Consider the following 26,327-nt stretch of genomic DNA (forward strand, 5'->3'; position numbering starts at 1 on the left):
ACCCACTCTCTCTCTCTCTCTCTCTCTCTCTCTCTCTCTCTCTCTTTCTCTCTCTCTCTCTCTCTACACCTACACACTGCCATGGTAAGCGTGCAGTGTGCACCATCAGCAGGTTCTCAGTCCAGTTTGTTCAGCACTGTGGCCACACACACACAGCTCCATGTTATAAAAACAATCACACCTTATACGCACATATCACCTTTCTTCAAACAAGTACACATTGATTGGGGCGGCTAGGTGGTGTAGTGGGCAAGGCACTCGCCACCAGTGTGGAGACGCTAGGATTCGCGTGTTCGAATCCAGCTCTCCACATTGTTTTCAGTTTAGCTGGTCGTCCGCAGTAATACACATTGGCCGTATTACGGGGAGGGAAACTGAAGGGTGGGGATCGGGCGTTGTGAACAAGCGACTCCTACAAGTCGGTTGGTGCGCCTGCGCAGTAGAATCAGGAAGTGTCGGGGGCAGCGTGAGCCTCCCACGCGTTACTCCTCGACACTGAGAGATCGAGCTGCGCAGGTGAAAAGATGCGACTGCTGTTACCTCAAGTACCGGAGGGGACTTGTGCTATGTATGACTTAGTCCACATTGCAGCCGGCTTGTGGGAGGCAAGAAACAGCGTTCGTGACAGGGGAGGGTTGAATTGGATGATACGAAATTGGGATGGGAGAAAATATATAGAAAAATGGGAGAAAAAGTGGATCAAAAAAAAAACAAGTACACATTGATTGTGTGTTTATGCACGAACACACGTGATAATCGAGAACACACACACCACTTGTTGTGTATGCAGCCTGTCATCCTGGCTGTTTATCTCCCATCGAATCTTGTTTCCATAAACTCATACCTCTGGTTCTGTAGAACACAAACCACAAACACAAGTCCTACATACGTGCACGCACGCACACACACGCACACATACACACACCACTGCCCCCGCTGAGAAAACGAGCGTCTGTGAATCGGAGGGACACCATTCCTGACATAACTGATTTGTCATAAAAATGTAATAAAAATCTTGTCTGGTCTCGTTGGTCCGTGAAGTGGAGCAGAGACGTCAGCCTGCAGTGCGTTGGCACAGAGCAGGACGCTCTCGCAGAACACCTCGATAACATTCTGACCGTGATGGCCCCTCAGTCATCCTCCTCTTTGTTTGTTTGCGTGTCTCTGTCTCAGTGTAGTAGGTAATGAAAGGTAAACCTTCCGTAGTGTGGCAGTGAAAGGGTTAAGGGATATGATCCAAAATACACAAAGTCATCAGATGACATTCTTCCTGTTTTTCCGTGCTGCACCCGTGTTTCATCCAGAGCTCCGGGCGCGAGGCGTCGGCGCTCGCCACGCCTGGGTTCATACAGAGAGCAACACCTCCACTGGCTTCCGGGCCTTTCAGACGTTTAGTTTGACTTATTTAGTTCTATCCATCTCTTGCTGTAAATGGATTTTTTTCCTTTTTGTTTTGGTCTAAGATGCCCGTGTTGATGATGTGTAGATGATTGCAAATCTAGTCATAATTTAAAGGAACACGACAACATTATGGGAAATTATTAACTTACTGTCTTCTCCAGGGTCAGACGAGAAGATAATAAATCAATTTCCTCTGTAGAAAAGTATCTGGCTGCAAGACTAGCCTTAACGAATGGGAGCGGATACGGACCACTAGCCTAGCTTAAAACTCTGGGAGTGGTGTGTCTGGCCCACGGCTAGGCTAGCTGGTTCGCAGTGTGTCTGTCTGTGTGGAGGCTGTGGTCTGTATCACAGTGTGTCTGTCTGTGTGGAGGCTGTGGTCTGTATCACAGTGTGTCTGTCTGTGTGGAGGCTGTGGTCTGTATCACAGTGTGTCTGTCTGTGTGGAGGCTGTGGTCTATCTGACACCCTGGAGCTCTCGGTATGCAGGCTTGGCAGAGCAGTAAAGGTTGAAGTGCAGGGATGTGATCAAGCGCTACACAGCACCATGCATCTTATAGACTGTGTTTGTCCCGCATCCAACCGTCGTTACGTGGCGTTTATGTAACCTGTGTGTGCTGCACCCGATGTTCTTTTAGAAAAAAGTCTCCCTGCAAAGGGACGGGCCTCTTTACAGGGAGGCAATAAAGATGCAGTGTGAATTAGAACGATGGGCCCAGAGAGAGACGGCGCTTTCTTTCAATTCTGCACGGCAATCGTTTTAACAACTCACTGCTGCACCCACTTTACCCACTTTAGAACACCTAAACACACTTTATATTTATTGGCAAAGAATTTGCACTACAACCCATACCTCATTACACCTTACTGTAATTTGTACCTAAATTGTACCTCATCCCATTTCTGCTTTGTACTGTATAGTATATTGTATTGTAACTCAGTTACTTTTCTACTCTGCATTGTACATTGTATATATGTATATATTGAACACTTTTTGTCTACGTACTTGACTTCTATTTTATACTTACTATACTTTAGTTTTATACTTATCTATTTTTATCTAGCACAATCTCTGGAGCAAAACAGAAAGAAGCATTTTATATAAAAGTATTCTGTACTTCTGTATGACGACTAATAAAGAAACTTGAAACTTGATATTATTTCAGAACTGGACTCAAATTAATTGAATCGAATAATGTTGTATTTTTTATTTCTAACTTTAAGTGGTTTCTATCAAACAGGCGAATTGGTGCCTGTAGGTGACTTTGTCCTCTTGTCGTTTCTCTCCCTCTCTCTTACCTTTCTCCCCCCATCTCTCCTTCTCTCCACTCTGTTTTCTGCCCTCCTATCGTCTCTCTATCTCGCTCTCTCTCTCTCCCTCTCTCTTACCTTTCTCCCCCCATCTTTCCTTCTCTCCACTGTTTTCTGCCCTCCTATCGTCTCTCTCTCTCTCTCTCTCTCTCTCTCTCTCTCTCTCTCTCTCTCTCCTCTCTCTCTCTTCAGATCCGCTACATCTCCCAGACTCAAGGTCTACCTGGGGATCAGCTTCTGAACAAGGGCAGCAAGACTTCTCGTTTCTTCTGCAGGGAGTCCGACTCCCCCTACGCCCCCTGGAGACTCAAGGTACACACACACACACACACACACACACACACACACACTGACGTACACTCATAAGAAATATTAACAATAGGTCTTTGCCACCTAATGGAGGCCTTGCACGGAAAGTGTGTCTAGTTCTGTCTTCCACGGCCTACGTTGTTTTGATGGCAGACACGCCAATGGAAAAGGCAACGTCGCTATGTGCAAACCAATGGATATGTGTTGATATATGAGACATATTATATCAAATATATAACATAAAACATACTCATTTGGTGTCTTATTACTGGATCTTAAGTCACAGTAGAACAGTAATGTGCTTTTCCAGCGTGTTAGCTACTCTACCACTGCACATAAATGACCACGTTGCCCCTGACCAAGGTACTGGCATTAGAACCGGAGTTGGTCCCTTGACCAAGGTACTGGCATTAGAACCGGAGTTGGTCCCTTGACCAAGGTACTGGCATTACACCCGGAGTTGGTCCCTTGACCAAGGTACTGGCATTACAACCGGAGCGGGTCCCTTGACCAAGGTACTGGCATTACACCCGGAGTTGGTCCCTTGACCAAGGTACTGGCATTAGAACCGGAGCGGGTCCCTTGACCAAGGTACTGGCATTAGAACCGGAGTTGGTCCCTTGACCAAGGTACTGGCATTAGAACCGGAGCGGGTCCCTTGACCAAGGTACTGGCATTACACCCGGAGTTGGTCCCTTGACCAAGGTACTGGCATTACACCCGGAGTTGGTCCCTTGACCAAGGTACTGGCATTAGAACCGGAGCGGGTCCCTTGACCAAGGTACTGGCATTACACCCGGAGTTGGTCCCTTGACCAAGGTACTGGCATTACACCCGGAGTTGGTCCCTTGACCAAGGTACTGGCATTACACCCGGAGTTGGTCCCTTGACCAAGGTACTGGCATTACACCCGGAGTTGGTCCTGGGGCGCCCACTGTTCCTAGACAGTTAGGGGACGGGTCAAATGCAGAAGACACATTTCCCCCGAGGTGATTTTAATAAAGGTTCAACTTAACTCAACAGGCAGCCACACTGGAAGAAAGAGAACGACACAGACATTAGATTTAGGTTAGATTGTACTTTATTGTCATTATATTTGCATACAACGAGATTTGGGACTCAAACGTAAGGTGCAGTAATAAAAGCACACAAGTAATAAAAGAGAACATAAAATACTATACAGAAACATAAAATACTATACTAGAAACATAAAATACTATACAAGAAACATAAAATACTATACAATAAGACAGTTACAATACTGTACAATATACAACATAACAACAATATACAAAATAACAAACACAGTGTGCCTCTGTTGTGTGTGTGTAATATATATATATATATATATATATATATATATATATATATATATATATATATATATCTGCACCTTAACACACAATAGTCTCCATTATGACTATTGTTGTCTCCCCTCAGACTACAGAGGAACACGAGAAGGAGACTGGTCTGAAATCCAAAGAGGCCAGGAAGTACATCTTCAGCTGTCTGGACGACATCGCACATGTGAGTATTACTAGAGGGCAAGATTCATGTCCGGCAGTCGCTGGGCTCCTCCGTGTGTGAGACCTCTGTTCCACGCAGATCTGACAAGTGGTCTGCTGCTGCCGACACGCTCACTCTGTCTCCTCCCTCCCTCGGCTGCACTTGGCATTCAGCCTCGAGAACAGAGTAGTGTCTGACGGAAGAGGGGAGTTGACCCTGAATGTCTCCTACTCTTCTCTCTCCCTCTCCCTCTCCCTCTCCCTCTCTCTCTTTCTCTCTCTTTCTCTCCCTCTCTGTCTGTATGTCCCCTGCTCTGTCCTCTCTATCTCCCTCCCTCTCTATCTCTCCCTCCCTCTCTATCTCTCCCTCCCTCTCTCTCTCTCTCCCTCTCTGTCTGTCTGTCCCCTGCTCTGTCCTCTCTCCCTCTCTCTCTCCCTCCCTCCCTCCCTCCCTCCCTCCCAGGTGAACCTGGTGTTGAGTCCGGACACCAGTGATGTCCAGGCAGAGAAGACAGACAGGCGTGAGTTTGTGTCTCTGCTGAGGACCATGTTGCTGGTCGACGCCGAGGAGAGAAGGGTTCCCTCTGATGTCCTGGCACACCCCTTCCTCACCATGCAGCACCTGCTGGATTACCCACACAGCAACCAGTGAGACACACACACACACACACACACACACACACACACACACACACACACACACACACACACACACACACACACACACACACACACACACACACACACCCACCCACACCTTGCCCTTGTCACTCAGCCATTAACAATACCTCACTGTTGGTGCCTTAAATTCCTGCCTCTCCCAGTAACTCCTGAAACATAATACTGAGAGAATAACTTACTCGCTGAACTTGAAGCTCTTGAATGAACGGCCCCCGTTTCCTGGTCTCTCTCCTCCACAGCGTCCAGTCGTGTTTCCACATCATGGACATGTGTCACAGTCGTCCTGGCAACGGCGTGGTGTATGATGGGCTCAACCAGAACACGGTCCAGTTCTCCAGAGCCCCGGTCCCCACCACCACCTCCTCTGGCCTGCCTCTGGGCTACAGCAAGATACCGGTACACACTCAGGTAGGAGGCGTGCGTGTGTGTGTGTGTGTGTGTCAGGCATTAAAGCGTTCCGTCTTGGGACGGATATCCGTCCATTTGATTTGGAGATTCCGTCATTTGATTTGGAGTCGTGACGGATTTTAACCTGAGCCAATCAGAGGCGTCAAATATCCTTTTTTCCCCTACCGCGGCCGCACCAAACAGTCATTTGCGAGCAATCGGCAAATTCTCAGGCAAATGCAACCAACCAGAAGGCGAGATTGTTCTGAGTTTACAGCCCTTTCACCCGCCTCCGCTGTGCTCAGCACCAATGGGAAGCGCCCATTTTGAGACTCTCTAGCGTCTAGCTCTACTCGCGAGTAAACTTGACTCATCAACACCATGCGGCAACTTTTTACGAGACCGTAAGTTCATTTGACTTATTCTAGTCTAAAGAAACATATATATTACTATTGCTATTGATAAATCTAGGTAACGTGAATGCCACAAAACGAATGCCTTTTGTTAATCAGAACGTTATTTACGCGACAAGCAGTGTGTTGTTGTCGTTGTTGTTGTTGTTGGTGGTGTTTCGTGTGTGTGCTTGCGCCGCTCGCTTTCTGATAAATGTATGAATGTTGATAAATCTAGATAACGTTAATGCCACAAAACGAATGACTTTGTTAATCAGAACGTTATTTGCGGTATCAATAAGCTCAATAAACGTCTTTCTCCCATTTGTCCGGGAGATCTCTGGGTAACAGTACTGTATATTTGCATATCATATATGTCACAAATGTAACATTACTATATACCTGTATGTCATGTATGTCACTATGAATTGAAAACGGGGGACCCTGATGTAAACAAGACGAACGTCTTTCTCTGGTCTGCATCCCCTTAACAATTGTGTGTATTGAGCTGTACTGTATTGTACCCATTCTGCAATCTGTTAAATATTGATTGATTGTTATTAACAGATTGCAGAATGGGTACAGTACAGCTCAATACACACAATTGTTAAGGGGATGCAGACCAGAGAAAGACTTTCGTCTTGTTTACATCAGGGTCCCCCATTTTCAGTTCATCATAACATATATGACACACATGACATACAGATAGACAATACTGCTACATCTATACATTTATGACATACCAGATTTACAAATACAGTAGCCTATTGTTTGTTTGTGATACAAAAATAGTCTAAAAAGAGTATATACATTTGACGAAGAAACTGTACATTGGAGGTGGTTGGGTGGGATGGGGGGGGGGTTGTAACTATACATTGGATTATCGACAAAACCTTACTTGGTCCCAAGAAGAGGGTCTCGTGTATTAAATAAAGTTTTCATTCATTCATTCACTCTGGATCTTGTAAATCCAGTAGCAATACACACAATTGTTAAGGGGATGTAGACCAGAGAAAGGCGTTTGTCTTGTTTACATCATCAGGGTCCCCCATTTTCAATTCATAGTGACATTTATGACATAGGGACATACATGCCTTACAGGTATATAGTAATAGTACTGTTACATTTGTCACATATACGATATGCAAATATACAGTACTGTTACCCAGAGATCCTAACAGTAAATATATACATATGATGAGGAGGAGACTGTACATTAGGAGGGGGTGAGTGAGTGGGTGGTAAATAAATATATACAAACGGTGGGGAGGAGACTGTCCATTGTTGTTGTGGCATAATTGCGAAACGTGTTTAGTCCCTTGTTTGTATGATAACAAGCCATTTAGTTCATGGTTCAAAGTGGGGAGGGGTGCTAGCTCGCCATCAATCAGAAGCTAGCCACAAGACTTGCATTCACGCTCTCCAGCACACAACAGTAGGGTCTCTATAGTCACAGTCAGGACAGTAGGCTCGCTCTACAAGTAGGCTCCCTTAAAACGCTAACGCTATTAAAAAAAAAATACAGTAGAGGTTAAAATAAGAATATGACTTGGCCAGAAAAAAAGTTCAGTCAGGAGATTTTTTTTTGCTTTAATCCCTGGTGTGTGTGTGTGTGTGTGTGTGTGTGTGTGTGTGTGTGTGTGTGTGTGTGAGCCCTATTTCCTACTTATCAATGATTCTGTCCATTAGGGCTGTCTTAAATACTTCGAAGCTTCGTTCGATGGGCATGGGATTCGAATATGAAAATAAAATTCGATTATAAAAAAAAAGAAATTTATATACCTGTGTGTGTGTGTGTGTGTGTGTATATATATATATATATATATGATTTTTATCTTTTGTACAAAATCAACTCTGCCTCTCTTTGTTAACTACAACAAGCAATGCTGTTTGTTATTTAAGATGAGGTCGGACTCGGCACTGACAGATTTGTGTTCATTGTGCTGCTTTTATAAAGCCTCAAATGACATCTTACAATATTTCATGAAAGCAAAGTGTTTAGTTTGTCTAAGATTTAAAAAGGTTTAAACTTTACAGCACTGACAAAGTTTAACAAAGTGCTGTACAAGTCCCACAACATAAAAAATAATAATATTTATTATTATTATTTTTAATTTATTCTCGAAGCTTCGAATTAAAATCGAATCTCGGCCCTACTGTCCATCGGTAGACTCCTCTCTCGGCACAGTCCATCCCGTTCTTCATACTGGACACCTGCAGCTCCTGCTGGTTGGCCACGAAACAAATTCACAGTAAAATATTGCCACACGCTCCAGACGGCCCTGAAATAAATAAATAAATAAATAAATACTCCACGGTGCAAAACCCCCAAAGTAGGTTATTTATTTGTTTATTATGAGTTGGGGTTGGAATTGGATATAAGTTCATGATGATACAATAAAAAACATTATTTACTTTTGGAAAACGTCTTTATTACTTCCTCCTACCGGGACCTGTGCTAAATGCCTTTCACAACAACCCGGTTCAGCGACTATTATGGGGTTAACTGATACGTCTGTAAAGCATTTCCATCATAATTATCAACCTTTAGAGGCCTTTGTATGTGACGAACACGTAGACTAGGGACGCCATTAGCTGTCTCGTTAGCTGTCAATATCACTGATGATGATGATGAATAACACAACCTCTGTACTAGGGATGTGGATCTCCTCACTGAGGCCGATGCGATGCGCATCTCGATACGGTGCCAACGATACGATACATTAACGATACATTTGAAGCACCGGGCGATGCGATACGATTCACCCCCTGTTGAGATACGATACGATACGATTCGATACGATTTGATTCAACATAATGCGATTCGGGGCGATACGATGCGATTCAACACGATGCAAAATAATGATACAATTTTATGGTATGACAGAGGATTTGGTTGTATTCCTTATATGCAGCTTATATTATTATTAAAAATAAAATAATCTACTGTAAGACAATTTATATAAACTATTGGGTGCCTAAGAAGACTTTTGCATAAACTATCTTTTCTATCCACTTTAGCTAAAAACACACACACAATGTATATACACACTACTGTGAGACAATAATAATCATACACAAAGGGATAATGGCTTATAGCAGACTTAAATGATTTTATAATATTTCAGATAATGAAATTAAATGTTTATCATCAACTATCCAATTAGTATTTATATTGTAACGTTTGGCCACGTTAAATCATTGAACAGAGAGAGAGAGAGAGAGAGAGAGAGAGAGAGAGAGAGAGAGAGAGAGAGAGAGAGGGAGGGAGGGAGAGAGAGAGAGAGAGGGAGAGAGAGAGAGAGAGAGAGAGAGAGAGCCCGTCTGAGTCGCGTAGTTGATGATGTCACACACTAGGCTAGGATCGGATGTCAACAGAACACACGGAGCCTGGATAGCCTGCTGCATGAAGCGATATAAAGAAACCAATAGCCAATAAATGTGAAGTTATCTTTGAACCTGTTGTCAAGCGTCTTCAATATACCCCCCCCCCCCCCCCCCCCCCTCCTCACTAATGGAACTGGTGTTGCGTTAGTTAGTTAGTTAGACACTGTAGTTTAGTTTAGCGTTAGCTGAACGGCTAACTGGCGTTAGCCAGAGGAAGCCCAATTCTATTCATGTCCTCGACTTCCACTGTTTGTTGTTAACTGTGACGCGGCTCTCGCCTTCTGTATTAGTAGTATAGTATCAGCTGTGTGCAGTCACAGTGCACTGCTGACAGAAGTGGATGAGAGGAAATTATATTAATGCATCGGTTTTGACCGACGCAAAGACGCTACAACAAGATGCATCGCGAGTTCAACCTGAGTTCTAGCCGGTGCGCACGTATTCCACCGGTGCACGCGCATCGTGAACGTGTATGCCGGCGCACCGATGCAAATCGATGAATCGTCACATCACTACTCTGTACAAGTATGATTCCCTGGTAATTATATATATATATTAGGGATGTCCGATATTATCGGCCGACCGATATTATCAGCCGATATCGGCAGTAAAATGTGATATCGGAAAATATCGGTATCGGTTTAAAAAAAGAAAAAAACAATAACAATATTTGTTATATATATATCCAGTGAAATTATTAGTTACCTGAACTTATTCAGTTTTTTTGGGCGGGGAAACCCTGCATATATCGGTATCGGTTGATATCGGTATCGGAAATTAAGAGTTGGACAATATCGGAATATCGGTATCGGTAAAAAAGCCAATATCGAGCATCCCTAATATATATATATATATATTATATACACACGTTTGTTGAATTACAAATGTAGTATTATATTAATGAGACATGGAGATGCTGTGCTTGGTTCTGGCAGCTACAGCTGAGCGAACGTAGCTACAGCTGGGCGTAAACAAACCCAGAATGTATTCAACTCCTGTAACCTTCCTGCGTATCCCAATCGTAGGCGGCTGGTTAGCAAGCGTATGGTTTGACACTACAACATTATAATTTATATATATATATATGTCTCGTGCTGTTGACACATTTCTAACTCCCTGTGGGCTGGTGTAATAATGACTAAAATATCATACCATAGATATTTTTCTTGGTATGTGTGTGATTACAGATATTTTTGATGATGGTGTTTTTTGTTTGTTTGTAATACGTTGTCATGGTGGTACTTCATTCAAATTCCATCATATATTCTTCATAATATTGCATAAAGTGCAATTTGTGTTAATTATTAGCGTTCAAAAGCTTGGAATCACCAAGAAATTATGTTTTTGAAGAAAACAATACTTTTATTCACCAAGGTGACATTGAATTGATCGATTGTGTGTATATGTATACACACACACACACACACACACACTATATATATTTGTATATATTGATGATACAAGATACTTTAATGCCACACAACTATGGTTGGTGGTAATCGTTTGCGGTACATCATGTTATTTAAGCACTGGCACTGTGGGACATCAACATGGAACATCAAACGCCCACCTCCCAATCCCCACAATAAATACATACAGGACAGTCACATATAACAAGTGTCGGTTCAATTCAGTTCATGTTCACTTCAGTTCGGATGCTTGCCCGTCTGTGCAAGTGGGGGGGGGGGGGGGGGGGGGGCATGGTATTGGAAAGAACTCTTAGCTTTTGGGTGTTCACTTTGATTTAAACTCTCCATTTTAACACATTCACCCTATTAAATGAATACAAAATAATATCCAAAATATGCTAATTAACTGTTGAACCCATTCATTTAGAATAAGCGGTTAGCCGGCAAACCGGTTATTTGCGCAGACTCATAATAATACTCTATAATACAATATAATGACGGTGTTTCTCTCTCTCTCTCTCTCTCTCTCTCTCTCTCTCTCTTTCCCTCCCTCCCTCCCTCCCTCCCTCCCTCTCTCTCTCTCTCTCTCTCCTCTCTCTCTCTTTCTCTCTCTCTTCCCCCCCCTCTCTCTCTCTTCCCCCCCCCCTCTCTCTCTCTCCCCCTCCCTCCTCTCGCTCTCTCTCTACAGGCCATGACACAGTCTGCCCCCTCGTTGTTGCACCCTGGGATGGCTCTACAGACGGGAGGCGGTCAGTTTGGGTGCAGCGACTCTTTCCAGCCGGCCCTCATCCTTTGCCCCCCGGGCATGCAAGGTGAGACACACTGCTGGAGTCTCAACCAGCACTTACGTGTTTGTTCAAATCCACTTCGTTGTTTACAAGGTTATAGCGTTATAATAGTCATATAATATATAAAAGTCAAAGTTAGATATGCCAATGAAGTCAAAATGATGGCGAAATGATGAATTAATGACTAATCTATTATTGTTGGTTTTTGTTCTTAGGCAACCCGAACCAGCCAACGGGGTACTCGGTTCCCATGGTAACTCAGGCCCCTCCCATACAGCCGCTACCAATGAGGCCAGGGGTCATAGCACAGGTATGACATAAATTACAGCAGCCAGTAAAGACATACGTATGTACAGGCGTGCAAACATACAGACGCCAGCACCCCCTTTGCCACCATATAACATCTACTCGACTGCCATTATAGGAAGCAGTTGGATACAAACACACATTTAACGAGTCCCCCTCTATAGCAGGCGTGGTCGAGCCGAGGGCAACAGCTCCTGGTACCGGCGGCCTGGCAGCAGATGACGACAGTGGGACCTCCTCCCTCTCACCCTCCCCCTCCTCCCCCTAACTCCCTCACCAACGACCCCGGGGTAGGGCCACAGAGGATCAGTGACTGGGGGTGAGTCACTCGTTTAAAATAAGTCTCTGAGTTTTCACTGGTCGTGGGTTTTCTGACATGCCATGTCTTTAGACGAGATGTTTTCCCCCCACAGAGCGACGGTGGATATCCATCATCCCTATCTCAAACCCTGCCCTCTTTTCTTGATCCTCCAATCACAACTGTCGCTTACCTCGGTCCGAGGCAGGCCACGTGAGCGGATCGGCGCGGCCGAGAAATCCGCTCTTCGCTCTTTAAAGCTTGGTCCGCTCCGCTAATCGATCATGTTGACCCCGCCCCCAAGTCGCTCTCCGCTCGCTCCCCGCTCACCTTGAATCGAGCCCCGCGCCAGATCGCTCGGCAGATTATTTTTTTTTTTTTTTGAGCATGTTGTAAATCAGCTCAAACTACAACAGTCTACACCCCCTGGGCCCCTTAACAATTGTTTGTATTGAGCCGCATTGTAATTGTACCCATTCTGCAATGTTAAATAACGTTGTTTATCCATCCACTAGCTCTATTAAGCGATGATAGGCTAGCCGAGCCACAATGCTATGGTCGCTGCCATTAACGTTAGCATGTAAGCTAACGTCAACAACAATGGCGTCGATACGTTTTCTAACAGGAGTGAGTGTGGGCGTCTCTACAGTGACAAAGCCTGAACCGGATATCACAGGTTCACCCTTCTCATTGGTTGAAAATGGCCTTCATGTTTGTACATCGCCATCTGTTGCTTTGGCATTGTACTGCATGTATATTACATCAACAGTGTTAAACCACTGTGAGCGACCTGGAGTGGATTGGAGCGGAGGAGAACTCTTGCTCCGGACGTCGCGCCGACCCATTTTAAAACCCACTCCTCGCTCACGTCAAAACCGCCCGCTCCGCGCCCCGCGCCGCTCACGCTCCGATCCGCTCACATGGCCTGGTCCGAGGTAAGCGACAGTTGTGATTGGAGGATCAAGAAAAGGGGCAGGGTTTGAGATAGGTCTATTACATTCTCACGTTGATATCACGGCACATCAGGGATTTCTTTTGAATACAAATGAATCACTGAATGAAATCCTCTTCAGCTAAAGATACTTTTCAGCTTGTTTTACACAATCAGGCTACAAATGTTGCTTTTATTTTTTACATTCATTATTTCATACCTCTTCTGAAGTAAATTATTGGTAATTACATTGGTCCCTCTAGTCATATAAATATGCAACAACAACAACAACAACAAATGAAAGTTCTATATTTTCCACGAGCACCCATTCTACCTAGAGCTATATATGCTTCCATCAGCACACAGTAGGGGTGTAACGGTACACGGTAAAAACGATGAAAAAAAAACAGCCCCCGGTGGGCAGTCGTTAGTGGTTAACATACCGTTGTATTCGCACTACACAGCGGTTCGGTACGGTACGGTACACACTGAAACGGTTCGGTACGGATACGTGTACCTTTACAACACCCCTAATCAGCACACATTAATTATACCTAGAGCTCTATATGCTTCCATCAGCACACAGACATTTTACCGAGAGTTCTAAACCGTTTTTTCTCCCACCTTTCCCTTCATTTTCATCTTTTTCTTGTAGGAAAGTGCACAGTGGCCACTATAGCGCTGTGCTGCAGCAGCCCCTCCTGACCAATCAGATCCCAGGCCTGTCAGCCCCGCAACCCATCAACATTGGCATAGCGCATGTGGTGTGGCCCCAGCCAGCCAATAAGAGGAACAGGCACAGTCACAACCGGTGAGGACTGGTCCCGCCCTCCTGGGTCAGATATATAGCAGGGAAGCCGCTCGCTTGCATCTCGTAGAGTAAAATGGCGTTTGAAGTTTGCTTACACAAAACACACGTTTGTGAAGGCAGAGTGACCACAATCGTTCTCATCACAGTCTGACGGGTAATAAGCAGAATGTGTGTGTCAGCGGTCTTTACTTAAAGGAAAACTCCAACATTTTGGGAAATTAGCTTATTTGCCATCTATCCTGGAGTTAGACAACAAGATACATACCTTTTTTCTTCTCTGTGCATGCAGTAGGAGTAGGAAGACGTGCACCGTTAGCCTAGCTTAGCGTCAGTCACTGGAAGTAGGTTCCTCCATTAGCCTAGTTCCCAACGTCTTCCTACTCCTACTGCATGCACAGAGAAGAAAAAGGTATGTATCTTCTTGTCTAACTCCAGGGTAGATGGCAAATAAGCGAATTTCCCATAATGTTGGAGTTTTCCTTTAAACTGCTGACTTCTAATGCTAAAGTCTAATGAGACCCAAAGCAGTAGCGGCAGTGTAGCCACACTTTAGGTCACTGATCCAGTGTGTCTTGTCTGTTAGGTATTATCTCTTTAATCAAACTAAAGTGAGAGCCTTGATCAATAGTGACACAAGTGAAATATATTGTACCAAAAATCAAACAATTCTGGGCATATTTGATTTAAAATGATACGTCGTATATTAATAGTTTTTCTATCTCGTCGTGTCCAATTGACCAAATGTGTACTTCTTGTTCTCCCTCCCTTCCAAGGAACTCCTCCCACTCCAGTAACATCCAGATAACCATGTGCCGGACACCCAAGATGGCCGACATTGTAGGACAAGCGGCGCAGGGAAGGGTACAACCTCAGAGAGCGCGGCCCGTAGAAGAAATCAGGAAACGGGAAGTCCCGATCACAGACGAGGAAGAAGTGGACGAAGACGAAGAAGTGAGCTGCTTCAAGGAGACGCCGCTGGACTCCGGCACACGGTCGGATGTGTCCAATCAGCAGCAGCGAGAGGTGGCAGTGGTCATGGGAGACACGCCGAGCCCCACCCCCAGTGTGATTAGCATCGGTAGTGACCAGACGGATGGAGAGGAGGAGGAGGGGGAGGTGGGAGGCAGTCCGAGGTGCCCTCTGAGACCGTAAGTAACGCTCACGTAGGTCTCCTGCACATCTAGTCAGACAATGCAAGACTCCCCTTCTTTTGAATGGGAGGTACGGTAGTTGTGTTGGGCTCCCAACAGGCTTTACTGCATGGGGTCGTGGGGGAAAAAACCAGAGCGGTGGTCCATGAGAAATATCAGCCCTTGTGTCTGTGTGTGTGTGTGTGTTTTTGGACCAACCTGTGTATGTTCTCCCACCTCTCTAGGTGTAAAGGGGAGTGTGTGTGTGAGGCCTGCAGGAACACCAGTGTGTCCATGGAGAGAGTGTGTTCTCTCAGCAGCCCCGACAGCAGTCTGAGTACTGGATCCTCTGCCTCCAACTCCCTGCAGTCCAGCCCCTCCCTCTCCCCGTGCAAGAGACCCAACAGGTAATACCAGAATGCCACCCTGAGAGATGCAACACCCGCGCCACAGCACACGTTGGCCTTCAAACCTACCCTCTGGCCACAGCACACGTTGGCCTTCAAACCTACCCTCTGGCCACAGCACACGTTGGCCTTCAAACCTACCCTCTGGCCACAGCACACGTTGGGCTTCAAACCTACCCTCTGGCCACAGCACACGTTGGCCTTCAAACCTACCCTCTGGCCACAGCACACGTTGGCCTTCAAACCTACCCTCTGGCCACAGCACACGTTGACCTTCAAACCTACCCTCTGGCCACAGCACACGTTGGCCTTCAAACCTACCCTCTGGCCACAGCACACGTTGGCCTTCAAACCTACCCTCTGGCCACAGCACACGTTGGCCTTCAAACCTAACCTCTGGCCACAGCACACGTTGGCCTTCAAACCTACCCTCTGGCCACAGCACACGTTGACCTGCAAACATACCCTCCAGATAGAAACATTTTGGCGAATACCAAATTGACTGGTGACCAATATCATCTTGTGTAGTTTAACTATTTGCACCAAAGGCAAAAATTTGGACCTTGTTCTGCATTAGTCTTTGATTTGGTCTGTGTCATTAGACTTTTTTTTTTATCTACTTTTTTTCAAATTTTTCTATTTTTCTCCCATCCCAATTTCGTATGGCCAATTCTCCCCTCCCCTGTCTTGAACGTTGCTAGACTATGCCCCCCACTGGTCGGTTGTAGTGAGGATAGAAGCCTTGCATCACGTGTCCCCTCCGGTACACGAGGAGGCAGCCTGTCGCATCTTTTCACCAGACAGCGCGGCCTCTCAGTGGCGAGGAGTAACGCATGGGAGGCTCACGCTGCCCCGGATACTTCCTGTCTCTGCTGTACAGGCGTCACCCAACCGACCTGTAGGAGTCGCTGTCCACAACGTCCAATCCCCACCCACCGGCTTTCCACCCGCTGACTGCCAAATGAGCCAGTACGACGGCCGGCCCAAGTTGAAGGCAATGCTGAGACTGGGATTCGATACCGGAGTCTCTTGCATTGGTGACGAGCGCAATGTCCGCTATGCCACCCAGCCCTTTGCCTCATTAGTCTTTGATTCGTCATTAGTAGGGATGGGTACCGAATTCGGTACTTTTGAGGTACCGAACCGAAACACGTCGGTACTACCGAGTATCGAATCAAGTGAGAAACCGAGAAGAGATTTTTTTTTTTTTTTTTTTTTTTTTAACCTTTTCTTTTCATGTCAACGTTCACACGCACAATATATGCTTACCTAGGATTTGACTTGATTCAACAACAAAGCAGTCGGAGCAATGACAAGCCGAAAACTGTCGAAATTGTAGTTATTTGAAGTTTGGATTTATTTTTTTACGACTGAGGTAGGTAAATTAAATTTCTTGAGACTAAAGTACCGAAAAAAGGTACCGTTGGGTACCGGTATCGATTCACAGGTACCGGTATCTGTTCAAATGTGAAAGGTACCCATCCCTAGTCATTAGTCTTTGACAGACTCGTTTTGCCTCATTAGTCTTTGATTCGTTCTGTCATTAGTCTTTGACGGACTCGTTTTGCCTCATTAGTCTTTGATTCGTTCTGTCATTAGTCTTTGACAGACTCGTTTTGCTTCATTAGTCTTTGATTCGTTCTGTCATTAGTCTTTGACGGACTCGTTTTGCGTCATTAGTCTTTGACTGATTTGTTCTGTCCTTAGTCTGAGTGATTCGTTTTGTGTTGTTCGTTTTTGAGTGATTAGTTTTGCGTCATTGGGACATAGAAGGCATAGATTTGTTCTGCATCGTTAGTCTTTGATTTGTTCTGCATCATTAGTACATAAAAGGCATACATTTGTTCTACTTTATTAGTCTTTGACTGATTTGTTCTGCGTTGTTAGTCTGACTGATTTGTTCTGCGTTGTTAGTCTGACTGATTTGTTCTGCGTTGTTAGTCTGACTGATTTGTTCTGCGTTGTTAGTCTGACTGATTTGTTCTGCGTTGTTAGTCTGACTGATTTGGGGACTAAATAGTTCCTTATCTGAATCCACCAAGTTTCAAAATCTGCCAAGTCTGCAAGGACTTTGTTGGTTAAGTTAAGGTTGGGTTTATGGTTCATCTAGTGGTTTGTTTAAAGAATTTTGTTTTATTTGTCATATATAAGGAACGTGTATATTATAGTGAAATGCTTGGTTCTGTATGACCCTCTTGAGTTTGTGCTTCATAGAGTAAAAAGTTAAAACTAATTTGATATAATATATAATAGAGTAATGACCAAACGATACAAAATAATAATATACAAAAAGACTGTACACAAAAGACACATCGAGGCATCGGATGTGTTTTGTCTTTTATAAATATGGTGCGTGTGCTTCTCCTTTAGACGTTAATTTGTAACTCACAGTTGTGCTGGTGGGTCATTTAGTCTGATGAGTATCTGAATGAATGAATACCTCTTAACCGATGTTTGTTTGCCCCGTGTGTCTGTGTCCAGCATGTCGGAGGACGACGGCCACGAGAGCGGCTGTGACACTGTGGAGGGCTCCCCTCCTTCGGACGCCTCCACCTCCCCCCCGGGCAGCATCCCCTATCGTTACCTAGGCAACAACAACAACCACAATAACCGTGCGCCCCTGACCACCATGGTAGCCAAGCTGACCGCCCCTGTGGTCCAGGGCAGGAGACCCCGCGGTGTCAGGACCATGGTAGTCCCACCAATGAGAGTCCAGAATAATAACATCAACAGTCAGGGGTCGGAGGGACGCACCCAAAGGACCGGTCAGTGGCTACTTTTATTAATAACGCTGGAAATAACTCGTATGTTGTGATTTCTTTATCACAGTTTGCACGGTGTTCATAAACTCTAGGATGACAGGCTGTTGTCTTATCAAAGTTTTTGAATCTCACAACTTGACTTTTGAATAATTTGATAAAATAATACATTTTGATTTATTTATTTCATTTCATTTCCGTTTTTTATTTATTTTTGTGCGCCTAAAGTGTATGTGGTCTGTGCTTTGGTGGTGTCTGCTTTACAGGTCATATGGGAGCTGTAGGGGCTTATCGCCCCCTAGTGAGCCACAGAGGCTATAACAGGTGACCACAGGATACCAGCACTGAACTGGTCATGTTCTATTACCTCAGAAATGCATCCTTACAAGGCTAAGCTTGTTTTTAGTTTTTTTTAATTCCTCTTCACTTTGAGACTATTACTTTTTGATAAATATTATTATGATTATAATATAATATTATAATATATAAAATTAGGCAATTTAAACACAGACCCAGTGTATTGACATCTGTCCCCCTCGGTGCTGACTGAGTGGGGTCCTGTTTCTGCTCGGCCTCCGCTGCAGCCGGGATCGTGTTCTAATGAGCTCGGACCCCGAAGGTGACGCTGCATTTACTCCGTTCAAGGTCCCGCCTTGAAAAGGTTCCTCCCGTCTATAAATAGTGTGTGGAGCTTCCCAGACTCTGCCACTTACATCATCAACTAGGAGTTTCTGCTTGATGATGTGACTTTGGCAGCTCTGAGATCAGCCGGGGCAGCTGTCACTCTGGAGGATGGGTTGTCTCACGGAGGGGAGGGGAGCATGGCTGCCCTTTTGAGTACATTTCTTTATGTATTCATTCATTTAAATGTAGGTGACATCTCATTTAAATCGTGATTATTCACAGATGGAGCAGGGATATGATTATTTATATTGAATATTTTGGCTAGCTTTATTTTATGGAAAGGGGGAAAAAAGTAGTATAGAGATTGTTAAATTTGAATGGTTATAAAAAATAATCAAAATGTTCAATCAAATCAGTAGATATAAATCACTTCAGCCAAAATTGTATAGCATTGTATAGTTCCCAGTTTGTTATAATGTGGCCCGCGCCGATATCAAGTTTGAGCATTTCCTTGACCAGAGACGGTATCTTTTTTATTTGCCCTGTTGGCCTTCGAGAGGACCTTTTGTCCTCTCACCAGGCCGTCATTGTAAATAAGGATAAATAAAGGTTAAATAAAATGTCCTTCTAGGAAAGAATCACAGGGGAATGAAAATGTATTTTTTATTTATTTATAAATTTTGACAATTTGAACCCAGTCATATTGACTCCTTGAAAACAGCAGAAAAGTGGATGCATTTCTCTCCGTATTTGAACAAAGCCTTTATTCTCTCTGCTGGTTCCTGACACAGAGCTGAAGTTGCCTGACGGTACTGATCTCCTCTCAGTTAAAACCGTTATATTCTCCCCCAGACTTGTTTTTAAAGACTCACTAAGATTCTCCTACCACATGGAATGAGGACCACGCAGACACAGTTATGCGGAATAAGCACATATATAATCCACCGGGCATCAGGACCATGTAGCCTCATCCTTATTCCACGCGGTCCTCATTCCAAATGATCGAAGATCTTACTTGCGTCTTTCTTTTCTTGCGTCAACGTGGAAGAATTTCAAACTGACTGTAGATCAGAATCTTAAAGGATCAGCTTCTTTGGTTTTGTACTGCCTTTTGTTGAGTGCCAACAGGTGTGGTTTGATCTCTGTATTTCTCTCTCTCTCTCTCTCGCTCGTCTCTAACCTTATGGATTTTGTCACCCGGTTCAGCTCATCTCGCGGCTGTGTTTTTCTCTTCTTAATGAAAAGGACTACTCTGTTGTTATGAGAGGAACAGGCCTAATCGCCCCACAGCGATTGGAATTATAATGTGATAAACTGTTATATTACGGCCACACAGCACTGAGTTGTTATTCCAAGGCAGTGCTAGCTCACCCGCTTTTCTCCGTGCCGGGTGACGTTAACCCTTTCACTACCACACGACAGCCGGTTAACCCTTTACTTACTACAGGTCTCAGCCGCACCCCCAAAAACAAAAACAAAAAAAAACACGCCCAAAACATTTCCTTTACACGATTTGATGACACACAACTGTCCCCCCATACTTTGAAAAAGCAAGCCGTCTTGGGCAGCGTGTTTACCTGCCTGATCCCTCTTGACATTGTATACCAGGAGGATGACGAGACCAGACCTTCCCCTGAATGGCACATTTCATTATAAGCTGTAACAACGTTTCCCAATGGACATTTGCATCAGGCCGATTTGTACGCATTGATGAGCCGTCTTAACACCAAAAACGTTAGGGTTTGAAGTACCGCGATGAGTAAATAAATAGCTATCTTTACTATCGTTAGGGTTTGAAGTACCGCGATGAGTAAATAGCTATCTTTACTAACGTTAGGGTTTGAAGTACCGCAATGAGTAAATAGCTATCTTTACTAACGTTAGGGTTTGAAGTACCGCGATGAGTAAATAGCTATCTTTACTAACGTTAGGGTTTGAAGTACCGCAATGAGTAAATGGCTATCTTTACTAACATTAGGGTTTGAAGTACCGCAATGAGTAAATGGCTATCTTTACTAACGTTAGGGTTTGAAGTACCGCGATGAGTAAATAGCTATCTTTTACTAACATTAGGGTTTGAAGTACCAGTATTTTTTATATAATATAATAATCATAATAGGGAAGGTTTTCAGACAATCTGGCTCATCCTGCTACATTCCTGACCCCACAAGAGATGAAACAGCTGCTCTGACAGAGGGGGACTCCTCCCATTCATACTACTACTGTGCTCAAGATCAGTGTCGGGAAACCTGACCCAGTGAAGGCATCGTCTGTTCCTATAAATACCCCTAGTTAATGCTACGGGCACCATATGTTTGTGGCTGCGCTGGGGCCTGGTACACTGGGCCCGTACCCATCGGACCATCTGCTGCTAGTTAGCCTGCCTGGTCAACCTGTCTCTGCCAAGTGGAGCTGCTCTCTAGAGTCTGGAGAGAAAAGAGATGAGCTGGTCCTATTATTAGTAGTAGTGCAACAAAAAAAGTGGTCTTCAGGTCGGTGAAATGATCCGAGTGTTAACAGAATCCCAGATCAGTGCATTGGTTCTGAGAAGAGATGGAAGGGAGGTTGTTTACCGCTGGGTATCCCCTGCCAGAGTGTGTTTCCTCTTTCTCTCGTTTCTCATATCTGACTGTTTCTTTCCCCCTTTTGCATGATTTGTTTTTCAGGCCAGTTGCCCTCTTGTCTTCCACTATGTTCAGCCTTGCAGGTTGTGCGGGCTAAACAGCAGAGCATATTATCTACACAGTGCGTCCGTTCACCCGACTCACTCACGTGTCCCTTATCCTTTTCCCCCCGTAGCCTCAGACTCCTGGTCCCGGTCCAAAGGGCGCTGCGGCCTTGCCGGGCGGCAGAACGCTCCCTCTTCGGTCCCCCTCCTCCCCTCCGTCCCCCTCATGCCCAGGCAGCAGAAGGTGACTGCTTTCCAGCAGCAGCAGCAGCAGCAGCAGCAGCAGCAGCAGCAGCAGCAGCAGCAGCCCCTGGGCTTTGGCCAGGTCAGTCCAGTTCAGTGTGAATCATAACATCCGGGCACCCGAACAAAGCGCCCTGATGGTGGCACGCATAGCCCTCGGACTCTTCTCTCCTCCCCCTAGGCCCCTCACCTTCCTCCCCCTTTCTTCTCTCTCCCTCTGGTTCTCACTCTCCCTTTCTCTTTCCCCCTCTCTCCCTTATTTATTGTTGTCCTTGTATACTATTGCTACTGTAATTTTGTATTTTTATTTACTTGCATGTACATAACCTTGTTTTTGTTACAGCCCCCCCCTTCCCTCAAAATGCCTTTGCTTTTTGATCAGGCTGCTTTTGTATATACGGATTTGTTCCTAATTGCTTGCCTGGGTAAATAAAGGTTACATAAATTAACCTACTAATACTGACTGGAACTCGTGTCATCCGGTGACCTATTTTCATAGGGTTAAGAAAGTCTGCCCTGTGTTCATTTGGCAGCGGTGAGCCACAACGGCAAGATTGTTGAGAGGAGAGAATATGTATTTACCTAATAAACCTATTATAGAATAATTTATCCAGACTAATCTAAACATTTAGCTAAATCTCCCGCTGAAACCTGAACATCTGGGGTGGTCGACATTTAGAAATAGTTTTTCCATAATGAAGTATCTGATTAAGAATAGTTTCAGCAGAGGAAAATATAACTGCATTGAAACTGGGACAGATGTGAGCCCAACACCAGAATGACCTCCAAACTACCCCTGCTGTAAAAATAAAATAAAATAAAAAACAATAGGTAAACAATTTGTCTAATTGAATTCCTTTATGAAAACTGTTGGGAACAACATGCCCACTTTCTGCAAACTTGCTGTTATTATGAATTAATTACAAATTAGTACTACTGAGTGTAGTGCTAATCCGATGTATTCAGAATCAGATTTCAGATTTGTACAGGTACAAAATGGTACGTGATTTGACATTACAGTGCATGATTGATATTTTCACAAATAGGAACAACATAATAATAATAATGATAAATAAATAAGTAAGTGCAAAACAGGACAGAACAGTGAGACAACAATAAGACAGTAAAGTGCAGTGGTAGGGGACATGGAAACAGTGCAGTTCAAGTCCAGAGGTCCAGCCCTAGCAGCTCGCCATAGAGGGGGGAGGGGGGGGAGCAGGGGGACACATATGTTAGTTAGTAGTATAGTATAATAGTAGTATAATATGTACAGTGATACAGGTGGAAAGACTGGGGGTATTTTACACGCAAGCGTTAACATGATTAGGAGTGGCCCATGCCTGGTAACAAAACGGATACACCGTCGCAAGCTGTCCAGGAGGCTGCGCCACAGACTGACGGACAAAACCTTTTTATTAGGTCCATTTTCTTTTTTAGCTGCACATTAAAAGACAGTTATCTTCCATATTTCCCCTCAAACGACTTAGAAAACTCTGAGGCGCTGAGTCTTATGACGGCAGGGAAAACCGGCTAGTATTGTTGTAAAGTAAATTGGGCGCTTCCACTCGTTAGTTACCTCAAAAGATCTTCATAAAGTGCCAGTCTGTGATTATTATTATCATTTTATTTTGAGCATATTGCTTGTTATTGCTGGTGAATTTGTGAAGAGTTGTTTTTTTATGTAACAAGTAAGCTCTTCCCATTATCACCGAAAATGCAGGGTTGTTTTCACTTCAAAAGTTGACCTAATAAGGTGCGGCTGGGTGGCGCAGCGGACATTGCGCTCATCACCAACGCAAGAGACACCGGGTTCGAATCCGGCTGTCGGCGTTGCCTCCGGCTTGGGCCGGCCGTCATACTGGCTCAATTGGCAGAGTTAGCGGGTGGAAGTCGATGGGTGGTAATCTGGACGTTGTGGACAGCGACTCCTACAGGTCGGTTGGGGGACACCTGCACAGCAGAGACAGGAAATGGCGGGGTAGTGTGAGCCTCCCACACGTTACACCTCGCCAATGAGAGTCCGCGCTGGCAGGTGAAAAGAAGTGACAGGCTGCCTCCTCGTGTACCGGAGGGGACACGTGATGCAAGGCTTCTATCTTCCCTACAACCGACCAGTGGGGGGAATATGCAAGCAACGTTCAAGACAGGGGAGGGGAGAATTGGAAACAGCAAAATTGGGATGGGAGAAAAATAGAAAATAAGGAGAAAAAGTGGATTAAAAAAAGAAGTTGACCTAATAGAAAAACTGGCCAAGTTAATCTGGCAAGACAATATTAATGATTAATTAAATATTAATTTGTGTTGCTTTAAAGGGCCTGTCTCATTGTTCATATTTCTATATTTTTATATATTTCTTTTAGATAGATCTTTTAATAACAAAGCGTTGTTGACTCCTCCCTCAGGTGCAGCCGTACATTTCCAACCTTGGTACCAAGGAGTGGAACGGCAACTACGGCCCGCTGCGGCCGCACGCCTACATCCCGCCCACCGTGCACACGCACACCTTCACCCACCTGCCGCACAGCAGCCCCACGCACAACACCCCGCACAGCCACGCCCAGGCCATCCACACGCACACCCAGGCCATCCACACCCAGGCCATCCACACGCACACCCAGGCCATCCACACGCACACCCAGGCCATCCACACGCACGCCCAGGGCCCCCCTACGCACACCCTGCTGTCCTACCCTCCGACTGGCCCGCTCGCCGCCGCCCACCACCCCCACCCTATCCTTCCCTCTCGCCCTCCTCCCCCTCTCCTCCAGCCCGGCTATGGAGGCGCTATAGTTCACCAGGTCACCCTGGGCATCAACCCCCACCACCCTGGACACCCTGCTCCCCACCCCCACAGGCTCCTGCCTTCCCCTACCATCCACCCACACCCCCACCATCACCAGCCTGGCTTCACCCATCATCCCCACCAGTTCAAGCCGCCCTTCGCCGCCCCTCCTCAACCCCCTCCCCCCCACTCTTTCTTGGCCTCTCCGGCGGCCTACACCGGCTTCCCCCTCAGCCCCACCAAGCTCAGCCACCACCACCACCACCACCACCACCAGTACTCGTATATCTGAGAGGCAGGACAGGGGAGCGGCAGCAGCAGCAGCAGCAGATGATGATGATGGTGATGATGAGGGGGAATTGGTCGGGCTGTGCCGCGGCAGGGACCTGGGCAGGTAGAACTAGTAGCAGAGCACAACGTGGACATTTGTGATGATGAAGACGATGAGGAAGAGGATGATATCCGTGTATATTAGGAGGATGACGTGGGAAAGAATGATGATGATGATGATGATGATGATTTCTGGTGGTGGTGGTGAGAGAGAGTATAGTGAATGAAATACAAAGGCTTTGCCAGCCATCGGTCGCATTTGGTTCCGATGGCGTGTGATTGTCGAGAGCGAGGAGGTGGGTGAATACTCCGTGTCCCGTCGTGTCCACCAAACGGGAGAAAAAGATTCAAACCTACAACGCTTTATAAGACGGCGTCGTGATGTCTGATGACAGAAGAATGAATTCACAAATGTCCGCGATGAAAGAATTAAAAGAATTCATAATGTGGTTTGTTTTCCCACATTATGTCTTTCTTTATTATTTTTTTCCCCTCTCTCTCCTGTATCGTGCGGAGTTTAGAATAACCAATGGGAGGTTGGGATTTCTTTTGTGTCGAGCCGTTTAGCCTTCACTTCCTTCTTATCTGTGTTGCCTTGCAGCGCGTGCTCGCCGCTCCAGTCTGTGTTCGTTAGGTCAGCCCGGTCTTCTGTGTGTTAACCAGGACTCCATGTTCTCTGTTCCTCCCGGCAGCTGCTGCCGACCATATCCTAGTGCCTTAACAATGGGAGTCTACGATGTTACTTCAGGACTTTATATAGATTGTAAATGTAAACGGGCTTCGCTGCACTTGAACCTCAGACGCTTGTTAAATCTAGCAGATAAGAGACGTAAGGTTTATGGTTTGGGTTTTATTTTTTAATGACTGGTTAGACATCTATCTCAGAATGTTTTTGCTTTAGCTAGAGAGAGTATGTTTAGGGCTTTTTTTTTTCTCCTCAATATGCTTTTTGTGTACATAGTGTGTTGAGTGGTTGGCTATTTTGATAATCAATTTCTACTCACTATAGTAATTAATTCAAAAACAACAGTATTGTCACTGTTTACCGTAACTGCAATACAATCTAGATAAGCCTCTGGTTTGCTGTGTGTTTTTTTTGTTTGTGCATTTAGGCTATACTTAATTCATTTTACTCTTTAGATTAACATTTTTGGGAGTGGCATTTACTATAAACAAATACACAATATGTAGATTGTTTATTTTGTGATTTATTTTAAGTTTTTATTTTCTAAATGCTTTTTCAGTGTTTCAAATAACCTATCAACTTACAGTATCATTGCTGGGCTGTTGAGTGTTAGATGGAGGTGTTTTGGTCATTTCTTTGCTCCACAAATATCTGTGTGAATCGAGCCTTTTATTATTTTATCCATATTGTGAATGCTAGATCTTATGGGTTAGTTTTGATACATTCCTTCAGGGTGGACTCATAGCCTGGATCTTGTTTTGTGTTTTTTGATTATTTCAAAGT

General features: G+C 44.9%; 1 protein-coding gene across 3 annotated transcripts in view; it reads left to right on the forward strand.

The window, feature by feature from the left end:
- Positions 1-24,963, forward strand: part of LOC311231068 (homeodomain-interacting protein kinase 3-like) — an 81,659-nt gene extending 56,696 nt beyond the window's left edge. Inside the window, exons 6-19 of one of the 3 annotated variants that reach the window (XM_084317538.1) lie at positions 2,905-3,024; positions 4,462-4,548; positions 4,990-5,174; positions 5,447-5,615; positions 11,471-11,594; positions 11,786-11,880; positions 12,041-12,195; positions 13,761-13,916; positions 14,690-15,064; positions 15,292-15,453; positions 17,935-18,218; positions 21,636-21,760; positions 21,794-21,829; positions 24,150-24,963. In XM_084317538.1, the coding sequence (XP_084173664.1) occupies positions 2,905-3,024; positions 4,462-4,548; positions 4,990-5,174; positions 5,447-5,615; positions 11,471-11,594; positions 11,786-11,880; positions 12,041-12,195; positions 13,761-13,916; positions 14,690-15,064; positions 15,292-15,453; positions 17,935-18,218; positions 21,636-21,760; positions 21,794-21,829; positions 24,150-24,821 (2,745 nt within the window). In that variant the 3' untranslated portion in view covers positions 24,822-24,963. Of the gene's footprint in view, positions 1-2,904; positions 3,025-4,461; positions 4,549-4,989; positions 5,175-5,446; positions 5,616-11,470; positions 11,595-11,785; positions 11,881-12,040; positions 12,196-13,760; positions 13,917-14,689; positions 15,065-15,291; positions 15,454-17,934; positions 18,219-21,635; positions 21,830-24,149 lie in introns of all 3 variants that reach the window. The other 2 variants (XM_084317536.1, XM_084317537.1) reach the window with 2 other exon arrangements.
- Positions 24,964-26,327: the final 1,364 nt, after the last annotated feature.

Source organism: Notolepis coatsorum, assembly GCF_963971535.1.
Source record: "Notolepis coatsorum genome assembly, chromosome: 6".
NCBI classification, from domain to species: domain Eukaryota; kingdom Metazoa; phylum Chordata; class Actinopteri; order Aulopiformes; family Paralepididae; genus Notolepis; species Notolepis coatsorum.